At 45.8% G+C, this 11,511-nt stretch overlaps 2 protein-coding genes across 2 annotated transcripts; both read left to right on the top strand.

Annotated features, from left to right (window-relative positions):
- The first annotated feature begins 1,907 nt into the window (after positions 1 to 1,907).
- On the top strand, positions 1,908 to 2,840 carry LOC104552164 (olfactory receptor 5AR1). The gene has a single exon (XM_010209224.2). The coding sequence runs from the start codon at positions 1,908 to 1,910 to the stop codon at positions 2,838 to 2,840; it is 933 nt and encodes a 310-aa protein (XP_010207526.2).
- Positions 2,841 to 10,004: 7,164 nt separating this feature from the next.
- On the top strand, positions 10,005 to 10,946 carry LOC104550666 (olfactory receptor 2D2). Its single transcript, XM_010209228.2, has one exon. The coding sequence runs from the start codon at positions 10,005 to 10,007 to the stop codon at positions 10,944 to 10,946; it is 942 nt and encodes a 313-aa protein (XP_010207530.2).
- The last annotated feature ends 565 nt before the right edge of the window (positions 10,947 to 11,511 follow it).

The raw sequence follows: 11,511 nt of genomic DNA, 5'->3' as shown, positions 1-11,511 counted from the left end.
TTACTAATGCTTTTTCACCTAAGGAGTGCTGAAGTCTACCAAAAAAATAACACAGGCACGGAGAGGAAAACTGGTTTGACCTTAGCTGGATAGTTTTTCTTACTTTGGAAAACAGGAGGACAAATATTTGTGAATGTCCATGTGCCTTCTTTGCCTAAGATAAGGAAAATCTTGGATTCTTGCTCCTGGAAGTTTGCACTTCGAGTGACAAAAGACCTTCAGGTCAGTACTCCACAAGAGAGGTCTCTGCCCTTAGCTGGGGCAGGTCTGTGACTGCTGCCATTCAGCTGTTCTCTGTGGTTACAGCAGATGCAGGGTTGGTTTAAATCTCAAGCATGTGTTTAAGTCTTTGTGTCAAACCATCAATATCCACAGAAGGTCTAATATTGTCTCGATGAGCACTGAAAGTGTGGGGCTGCAGCAAAAGAACCACTGAACAGCATCAGCTTGTCATACAGACAGGTACTGTTGGTCTCCACAAACAGTCCAACCATCCAGAATGTCCTACAGCACAGGAAATTATTAGCAGTGAAGCTTGTTGGGCTCTGCAAGTTGCTGCCAATGAGTCAGGCTACTGTAACTGTCTTAAAGTGCACTCTGAATGACACCCAACATGCAAACAGCAACAGTTTAAAAGGCATTTCAGTCCCTCACTTGCTTCTCACAAGGTGGGAAGCTCCACCTTGCAAGCTCAGGCATTCATCCAATACACCTGCAATTAATGGGTCTCATTTTCCACAGACCTTTAAACAGAACTGTCAAAACAAGACCCAAATCTGAACACAGGAGGTGTTGGAAGAGAAGTGAAAAGGTAATGATGAGGTTGTATTGTGCTCTCCTTTGTTTCACCCATAGACAATATAAAGCCTATAAAGTCTCATGGTTTGATTTGTCTGGCTGGATCTTATCTTCTACAGACATGGGCTGCTAAAGTTTATCTAATCATCATTTCCTCTATGAGCAGTGGTGAGAAAACCAGCTCTTCTAAGAGGCAGCTCCTTTCTCCTCAAAGTAAGTGGTCATTTTAAGTAGCTGAATTTTACCTGGAAGCACCTGCTTCTTTTCTATGACTGGAAATGAAGCCTTGAGTGAGTGGCTACCTCAAATGTAGCTGTGCACCTAGGGTGATGCTAGGCAGGATGGATTCTGTCTTCAGTGGCAGCTCTTATGTTTCTTTCAGTTTCTGTGCAGCTCCTTTCTTAAGCTTGGAGAGGACAAGTGTGATGTTGTCAGGACAGACTCAGGCATAAACAGGTTCAGGGATGCAGGAGAATTCCCTCTGTCTTCTCCTTTGAATTGTTATGTTTGGAATCAGCAAGTTAATGAGACTGTCATCTAGGTTTTAACATAAACTGCTTTTCCACATGGATGTTGGTTGGTTTTTCGTTTGAGGGCATTTTCTATGAGGCTTTCTCAGTACTGCACTGGGTAATCCTCAGAAGCTGAGAGGAATTTACTGCTCCACTATTTAAGAGCAAACAGAGCACATCACCAGACTCAACCTGTTACTCCTCCTTGGCACCACTGACACAGCTGAGCATCTGAGAAAGTGTAACAATAGAACTAAGCAGGAAACATTAAAAACCAAAGTAATCAGAACTGGTGACAAGTTTCACCTCTTCTCCTGGAACAATCTCAGGAGGGGAACAAAAGGAATCCTTTGAGGTTATCATTACAGAAGGGTTAAATGGGTGACAGAGCCTCAAGAGAACAGAGTTAAGCATCCAGTTCTGGCACACTAACAGATAGTTAGGTTTCCAATGAGCTATAGCAGCATCCAGTGTTCTTTTGTTACATTCCTATCTGATGTTCCCAACATTGTTATGCCCTATTCCTCTGGCCAGACCTGTAACTTACTTGTGTTCTCTGATTTTTCTCCCTCTTAAAGGTTCAGGATTGTTAAAGGAATGGTTGGAAGAAACAAGACAACTGTTGAAGAGTTCATTCTCTTGGGCATCACAGATATTTGGGAGCTGCAGGTCACCCTGTTTGTGCTGTTCCTTCTCATCTGTGTCACCTCCTTGGTGGGGAATCTGGGCATGATTGCATTAATCAGCCTTGACACTCAACTCCACACCCCCATGTACTTCTTCCTCTGCCACCTCTCTCTGGTAGACCTAGGTAATTCCTCAGCAGTTGCTCCCAAAATGCTGGTGAGCTTCTTTGAAGAAAGGAAAGCCATCTCTGTGCCAGGGTGTGCAGCCCAGATGTACTTTTGTGGAGTCTGCATGATTGCTGACTGTTACCTGCTGGCTGCCATGGCCTATGACCGGTACGTGGCCGTCTGTAACCCTCTGCTCTACGCAGCCACCATGACTCAAAAGGTTTGTGTCCAGCTGGCTGTGGGATCCTACCTAATAGCTGCTGTGAATGAAATAGTGCTTGTCAGCTCAGTGTTCAGCTTACACTTCTGTGGCCCCAATGTCATCAACCACTTCTTCTGTGACATCCCCCCGCTCCTGAAAGCTGCCTGTTCCAGCACCGCTGTCAGTGAAAGCCTCCTTTTTACCATTGCTGCCTTTGTTGCACTCAGCACTTTAGCATTCATTGTTGTCTCTTATGCTTGTATCCTTGCCACTGTCCTGAGGATCAGCTCCTCAGAGGGCAGGCACAAAGCTTTCTCCACCTGTGCCTCACACTTGACATCAGTCTCCTTCTTTTACGGGACAATGATCTTCACGTACCTCCGCCCCAGCTCCAGCTACTCCCTGGAGCAGGACAAAGTGGTGTCTGTTGTCTACACCCTGGTGATTCCCATGCTGAACCCCGTGATCTACAGCCTGAGGAACGTGGAGGTGAAGGATGCTCTCAAGAGGTGCCTAGGAAAAGGGTTCCTTTAGAAATCAAACTGGTAAAGAGGTGTCAAACTGTGCCAAATAAACGTGGGCATCTGGAACTTGAGTCTCTGTTTGGCTGCTGAACATTTAAACCAAGAGCAGAAAGGTGACAGCAATCATGAGGACCCAATGTCATGGCTGCAAGATACAGTGAGCCACTGCTTTCTTTCTCTGCTTTTACTGCTTGATTTTACCCTCACACTCAATTATACTCAAAGCCACACACGCACTCCTTTCCCACACGTTGCCCCCCATGCTTTGAAGACTTGCTGTTCATAAGGAGCTGTGTTTTTCAGGCTGAGAAGCATCCCTTACAATATTCAGTTCTTCTAATAGGTCTTCCAGAGTGAATGGGGGGGCAAAGGGGAGAACCATGGATGTTTGCCAAGAATAAGCGTGGGCTAAGGTGTTTGAACCCAGCATCATTTCCAGTTGGCAGTGTAACCTGAGTCTACAAGAGCCAGGTTTAACATCACTAATGAGCAGTGCAGTCTTAAGATCAAACAAATGAATGCTAAGTGTGTGCACTCCCCAGATAAGATTCAGCAATCAGGCACAGCTTAATGCAGTCAACTCCATGTGACATCTTTATAGGAGCCTTTGCTGATACAGAAAACCCACCTCCCTTTAAAAAAAAGCCCAATCTCTGCAAGTCCCAGCTGTGGATGAGAATAGAAAATGTCATCTAAGGTGATGGGTCACCACTCATAAATATTTATTCATTAGTAGAACCAATGCTAGAACACACCATGTTAAATGAAGCTTCCCAAGAGCAGCAGCAAAGGAGAGCTTTTGTCTCAAAATCCTTATGGGGAAGCTCTTCCTACAAGCCCTACTTATTAAAATTGGCTTAGGAGATACATATTTCACCCCTTTGAGAACGAAAGAAAGAGAAACCACTGGATGTGACAGTGAGGAAGCGCCAAACTAACAGCACCACGATGGGTATCCAGATTTCAGTTGTGGTTTCAGCAGAGATGGGCAGATATCACAGATGGCTGAAGGGGAAGTGGTTGGGGAACCAGACCTTCATGAGGCTTGAGAGCCTGGGAGCCACACCAGAAACACCACAGTTCTAGTTTACCTGAGTATCACAGAATGGTAGGGGTTGGAAGGGACCTTTAGAGATCATCTAGTCCAACCCCTCTGCAGAAGCAGGGTCACCTAGATCAGGTCAAAATCAGGTCTGAATCCAGCAAAACTAGAACAAACATGGGGAAGTCAGAGTGAGTCCTTTATCTGGGAGAGAACAGCAGTGGAGGAACTGAGGTACCGTGGCTGATGTGGGAAAAGCAAGAAGAGGACAATGAGAGAAGGCATTAAAAGAGCCTGGTGGCCTCCAAGCAGGCTGCTGGTTGGTTTGCTTGTCTGGCCAAGCCCTGTGCTTGACTTCCACAGCTGGTCCCATCCTCTTCTTAAACTGTATTTGCAGCAAGGAACTATTTCTGACCTCTTCTGCCCACAACTGAATCTTATAGCTTGGTAATTCTTTTGGGGAAAGGATGCAACTACATGCCAGGTATAAGCATTGCAATTATTACACCATAGTCAGCTGGGGCATCAAGCTGAATGAAAACCTTCTGTCTACCTAGCCATGAAGAGACAGCAGAAAATGCACACACCTGGCAGAATGAGAGCTCCAGGTCACTTCTCCTCTGTGTCACAGGCTGGGAACAGAAAGAACATTAGAGTCTAACCCTAAACCCATAAAGTCTCATGAAGAGAAAGGGAAAAGCAATTAATACAGAAGATATTCAGGGGTGTTTCATACCTGGGTTAGACAGGCTGAGCTGTCTTTTCTTTCACAGTCCAAGGTAGTTTGGAAGTAGAGGCATGTTCCTGCAACATATCTGCATTGGCCACCATCAGAGAGCTGCAGAGCCAGCTGGTCCCCAAGGCAGGGGGAGCAAGGTGCTGGGGGGGACACTGAGGCAGACAGTGCCTCGCTCTTGGGGCAGATAAATGCAGCAGGCAGAGCTAAGGGCTGGTAAGGGGGTCCATTAACAGCCCCAGCAAGTGATGAACTTAGGTATGGGGTCCATTCACAGTGTGGCATCAGGAGCAAAGGGAGATGAGCCAGAAATAGGAATGGAGACAGAGCTGTACTCATAACCCAAGAGCCACAGCCAAACACACACCAGGGCAGTCAAGGAAGGAGCAGTGGCCCTAAGCTGAGCTTAAATGAGGCTCCTGGGCCATGGGCAGGAGCATGTGTGGTCCAGATGAGACTCATCAGGGTCATTAAGTCCTATCAGTGCCCTAAAGACACTGGCAGCTTTAGGTGGAGTTGTGAAGTAGCAGCAGGAAGGCTGTTTCAGCCATAAATTAGCATAATAATACTAATAAAGGGATGAATTTCTGTAAGGGGAATGAATCTTTTAGAGAAGTTGGGGAACTCAACACAGCAAATACGGGGAAGTGAGAAAACAGACAAATATTCACAACTCAACCACATTTTTGTGCCTTGGCTTCACATTTTGGCTCACATACACTTTGTAAGAGTACAAGGTGTTCATAAGAGAAGTGAATGAGGGCAGGGACTGTTGGAGTGGCTCAGGAGGCACACTGAGCCACCTACTGCTGGTCTACATGGTTATATTAAGCAGCAGAAGTCAATGTCTCTGTCAAGGTTTCAATTGAAGCTCAATACCAGTAGAGGCATGTGAAGTTGTCTTTGAAGGCACACCAAGAATTCCAGAAGTCCTTCATCTTTAGGAATGGCTGAATGAAAATGGTTCCTTTTCATCCCTCACCAGTTGTATGAGATCAGCCAGATATGCAAACAGGTGCAGTCTGATTTCCAGTGGCAAACCCAAAGTGCCAACACTTCAGATGATGCTGAGCGTGGGGATTTCATTCATACAGGGCTTCTTCACTTTATTGGGACCCTCCTGTAATTTATGAATCCACAGAGATAACTCTGTGAGGGGAAAACTCATTCCAGAAACCCAGCTTCCCCTGCCAGCATCCTGGTGTCAAAGGACACGTAGAGATGTGAGTGACTGGAGATTCTCCTGAAGCAGCAGTATAGAAAATGCTGCCCAAACAGAGCTTGGCAGCATTTTTCTGCCTGTTCCAGCTGTCTGGTCAGTGGTGGCACTATGTGTGTGCCCACACTGCTGCTCCAACAGGGCAGTCCCACGGGTAGGAACGTGAGGATGGCTCCGTGGTGAGAGATGTGTCAGTGCAGGGGTATCGATTGCTGGTGGCAGCCAGAAATAGATGTTCAGAGAAAGAGTAACAGAAACTGGGCATGTGTATTCTGATCCTTCCCTGTTACCCTTTCTCCAGCTCTGGCAGAGAAAATCCCAGCTGTGTGACAGAGCTGTCTCTTTCTAGTGTTGTAGGCTGTTGGGACAACAACAGCAAAGAGAACTCGTCTCAGTTTTGAGGAACTCTTAAGGATGAGCACGTAGCTTCAGGAGGGAGTTACAGCTCATGACTTGTCCTCAGACATGAGTGCACCTCTTTATCCCAATTGCTACTAGAAGCAGGTTCAAAGTGAGACCTTACCTCCTCTCAGGCCTCCAGAAGTTCAACTGAACCTTTGGCACACCTTGTACAGCGTTGACAGCACATCAGAAAGATGCCACGAGACAAACCCAGCCACTGAGCCCAGTTTTTTTGCAGTTCAAACAGCTGAAGTTAAAAAAAACCCAACTCCAACCCAAACATATTTGCAGGATTTCCCTCAGAAGCTCCTCTGACTTCTTGAGGTGTTCATCCTGGGTCAGGCAGATGGGAAAGAGACTGCCTGGTGCCTAGACTGTCTGTTCCACCACTGCCTCCCCACCTCGCTTGACCTTGGCACGTCAGTTGAACAAATATAGGGTTCTGTCCTCCTCTTTCCAAGCAGAGAGGTCAGTTGCTCTCTAGAAACTCTGATTCCTCTGAGCTGAATTTGGAGGAAGTGTGCTGAGTGGCTCAGACCCAGAAAACTCACTTTTGGACATCTGAGGAGGATTTCACTTGATGAGGTGTATCAGACTCTGCACCTCCCAGCGTCTTCAGACCGAAATTGGAGTATGAGTGTGTGTTTTACCCTCACAGAAGCCAATTGCCTCAAAATGGGAATAACTGGATAAAAACCCATGTGTAGACAACCCTCTAAAAGTCCTCCAGATCCCTTGAAATATTTGGTCTCAAGATGTGAAGTGCAACACACAGTTCACCAAGTCTCAAGCAGGCAGTTTGGAAACCTTTTCCCCAAACTGCACTTGTTTATGGCTTAGGGACTTAAAATTCCACTTGAGCTTCTGCTTACCTGAAGTAATTGCAATGTAGCCTCTGGGAACACTTCCCTTTGGCATTGAAAATTGGTGGTGGTGTCTCAAAAGGGAGACTTCTGAAATGTGCTGTCAGTTCTTCCACTGCTTGGCTGTCACTTTGCATGAGCTCATCCCTTGCAAAGGACTAAGCCACTCTGAGTTTCTTTCTTACCTGGAAATGTCTCACATTTCTGGAGGCTGGGCAAAGGGATGTCTGCAGTTTTGTGTCTTCTTGCTCTCACTATTCCTGGTGGTGGATGAGTTTGAAGCTTCTTGCAGGTTGGACATTATCAGGTACAGAAAAAACAACCCCCATCCTTTAATTTTCTAAATCTTGAACAGAGGGATGATTTCAAGGTGTTTCAGTCTAGATGGGAGTTTGTGTAAGTCCAAGGCGTGTTTGTCACTGCTGTTGGATGTGCCATGAGAACATCATGGTGTCTGTAAGAAACCTCTTTGAACTCTGAGCAAACCACTTACTTTCCTCTAGTTTTTCTCATCCCTAAAACATGAGTTACTCTCATCCTTCAGATTGCTTTGAAACCAAAAGATGTAAAATGCAGAGCTTGTGCAGTCTGCTGATATCAGTAATACAAGGAGGTGATTTTCAGAAGCAAGTCTTATCTAGAAGCACAGATCCCAAATCCATGCAACTTTTTATGAACAGACTACTTGGTCTCAGATACTCCCAAGTGTTTAGATCATTAAGTGCTACAGAGAATCCCACTCTGGTTAGTTTTACTATAGCTAGAGTAATTTTCCCTTCCCTCTGGTTAGTTTTACTATAGCTAGAGTAATTTTCCCTTCCTTCTGGTTAGTTTTACTATAGCTAGAGTAATTTTCCCTTCCCTCTGGTTAGTTTTACTATAGCTAGAGTAATTTTCCCTTCTCCAAGGCTTATAGTTTTCATGTCCTGAAGGATGTTTTTTGATGTGGTATGATGTTAATCAAAAACACTGCCCCAAAACCATTACACACATACCACCCTGGTTTGTTGAAGGCAAAATGTACTTGCTCTTTGCTTACACTGAGAAGTTATGTCAGTTATAGAAGTTGAATGTAGGTGCTTATGTTGCCACAGGCTTTAAAATAATTGTGTATGTATGTGCTTGAGTGAGAGAAAGATGTCTCTCAACTTCTACATCTGTCTGAATTTCGTCTTATTCAGGTTCTTACAGTTGATGTTGTAACTCTGAGAGAGCCCAGCAAGACTAGAGAGTTCATGTCTGGAACAAGAATTGGATTAACCTCATTAAACATCAGACCTGAACTGTAAGTGTTTACACATGAGCTGATTGCAATGTTTGCCCAGGTGCCAGTGAAAAGCTGGTGCAAGTCTTCTGCAGCTCTTTTCTCACACGTGCTTGTCCCATCCAACTGTCTTGGATATCTGGAGTGGCAAGAGGTGTGCAAGTTTCAGCTCCTTATTCTTTCAAGTCAGGAGAGATGCACCTTCCTTTCAAGTCAGCTGCTGAGCAGTCTGGGCTCCCTGAGCTCTAGTGGAGACAAAGTCCTCTGGTTGTGTTGACTAGGGTGGCAGCTCAGCCATCTCACCTCCTCTGAGACAGCAGCCTTGGGCTGAGGCAAAGTGCCTCCTGGAGTTGAGCTTTCTAGGATTATTTCTTAGGCTTCCCTTTGACACCATAATTCAGGTTGTGGGAATCTGCTTGGTCTCAAAAACACAGGATGGGATTCAGTTCCAGGTGAAGGCATCAGATTTCAGCATCTAGAGATAAACGTTCACATGTAAGTTATAGGTCTGAATTTCTGCCATGGGTGAGGAACAAACCAGGCATCAAGGTTAAAGCCAGAAGGTTACTCAGGTTCTCAGGAACAACTGAGAAGTCGAGGCAGCTAAAGTTATCACCTCTGGTCTAGCTGCTCCTCTGGGTTGCCCTTTAGAGTCCATTGACCGTATCAAGAAGGCATCCAAACAATTTGTTCAGCCGTAGCAGGCTGGTACCACTTGAGACACATTGGTGTGACCTGTCATTTGTCCAATCTTCATTCCAGAGGAGCACAAGCCTTCCAACAACCCTGCATCAAACGTGGCAGCCACCCTCAGATGTCTCAGTTACCCTAGAGCAGATCAAGTGGCGTTTATTCGTGTCTTCAGCAGCATCGTGGAAGTTCTGTGGGCGTTCTGCTACTCTCCTTTTACTGCACCAAGACTCAGGATCCAGCAGCTGTGACTATACACTACTCATCAACTTATCTTCTCGTCCTAAAGCCTTAAAACATCTTAGGCAATACTACACAGAGACAGGACATGAGTTGTAGGAGTGATGAGAATGCCTTAGGATCCTAGATATGCGTTAAGGTCGTGCTATTTCACTTGTTAGATGTGGTCTGTGTGCTGAATTTTGGCTCTGTTGCAGGAAAAGGATACAGGTCTATGGATATTTGTCCAAAGGAGCACATCTGTGTCATAATGAGAGTGTGTGAAGGGTTATTTCACTCCAGAAAGCCTGTTTTGTGTTCCTTCCAATGTTAAGAGAGGATAGTGAGAGCTGGGGCTTTGACACATAATCTTTTGAGCTCACATTGATTTTCTGAAGAGGACAGTAACCCTGTTGGCCATTAACATGTGTATACATTAAACATTCATGTGTATACATTAAACATTCACAGTTACATCTGTGCAATTAGTCCTCAACCAACATGAAGAGGGGTTTTGCCTAGATGTACCACGAGAAAACTTTCCCAACATTGCCTTGTTTCTCTGGTCACCATAACAGGCAGTGTAAAATAGATGGTGTGTTGTTTCTGGTGCATTATTCCCCACAGCAGATTCTCTCCCTTTCATAGGCAAGCATCAGCTTTTGTCACACTCACCTTGCAACAGATTTCAGTTGACTTTGCTGTTTCTCCCCTTCACAGTTAAACCACTGGGATAACGATGGCCAGAGAAAACCAAAGCGTGGTGACAGAGTTCATCTTTCAAGGCCTTTCCTCCCAGCCAAGGACACAGACTGCTCTTTTCATAGTGTTCCTGGTTTTTTATCTCTTCACAATGTTGGGGAACATGACAATCATCACAGTGATCAGAGCTGACAGCCAGTTGCAGTCACCCATGTACTTTTTCCTTGCCAACCTGTCCTTGATAGACATCTGCTACACCTCTGCCAGCATGCCCCAGATGCTGGTGAACCTCTTGACCAAGAAGAGGACCATCTCCTTCTCTGGATGTGCTACTCAGATGTATTTCTGCCTGGTTTTTGGCACGACAGAATGCTTTCTGCTTGGGGTCATGGCCTATGATCGCTATAAGGCGATATGTCAGCCCTTGCTGTACCCCAGAGCCATGTGCAGGAAGGTTTGCATCCACATGGTTGTGGCTTCCTGGACCAGCAGCCTGCTGAGCTCCACGGTCATCCTCATGGTCACCTCCCAGCTGCCTTTCTGTGGGCCTGACATCTTGAACCATTACTTCTGTGAAGTGCTGGCAGTGAGGGCCCTGGCCTGCACCGACACTGCCTTGGTGGACCTGCTCATCTTCGTGTTCAGCATCTTCATCATCTTCATCCCCTTTCTCCTCATCCTCACTTCCTACGCCCGCATTCTGGTTGTCACCTTAAAGATCCAGGCTGCAAGTGTGCAATCCAAGGTGTTCTCCACCTGTGGATCCCACCTGCTGGTGGTAGCCTTGTTCTATGGCACATGCATCTGCACCTACATGAAGCTGAAGCCAAGGCCTCCCCAGGACAAGGACAAAGTGGTTGCAGTGTTTTACACCATCGTAGCCCCCATGCTGAACCCCCTCATCTACAGCCTCAGGAACAAGGACATGAAGTGTGCTCTGAGAAGGGCCATGAGGAGACCCAAATCCCTGTTTGTTTAAAGGTTTTTCAGGGCTTGGTGGTGCTGCATTTAGTTCAGTTGGAACAATACCCACATGTGATTATTTCTCTACCTGCACTTGTGCTAGACTTCTCTTTACAAAGACTGAGATGAAATCATAGATGTGTTCAATTCAACAGCATCCAAACCAAAAGAGACCTTGCCTACAAATCACTTTCTAAATAACATGTGGGATTTGGTCTAAAAGGCAGGGGGTAAAGAAAGACATTGCAACTTCAGGCTGCCTCCCTCTGGCAAGTCACTTGGAACAGAGGTGGGAAAAGCCAAGAGCATCATGAGAAAGAAGGAAAAGGAAGGAAGGAAGGAAGGAAGGAAGGAAGGAAGGAAGGAAGGAAGGAAGGAAGGAAGGAAGGAAGGAAGGAAGGAAGGGGAAGGAAGGAAGGGAAAGAAGGAAGGAAGGAAGGAAGGAAGGAAGGAAGGAAGGAAGGAAGGAAGGAAGGGAAAGGAAGGAAGGAAGGAAGGAAGGAAGGAAGGAAGGAAGGAAGGAAGAAAGAAAGAAAGAAAGAAAGAAAGAAAGAGAAAGAAAGAGAAAGAAAGAAGGAAGG

This window comes from Colius striatus, chromosome 7, assembly GCF_028858725.1.
Source record: "Colius striatus isolate bColStr4 chromosome 7, bColStr4.1.hap1, whole genome shotgun sequence".
Classification (NCBI taxonomy): domain Eukaryota; kingdom Metazoa; phylum Chordata; class Aves; order Coliiformes; family Coliidae; genus Colius; species Colius striatus.
This window is presented reverse-complemented; position numbering and strand designations above follow the sequence as displayed.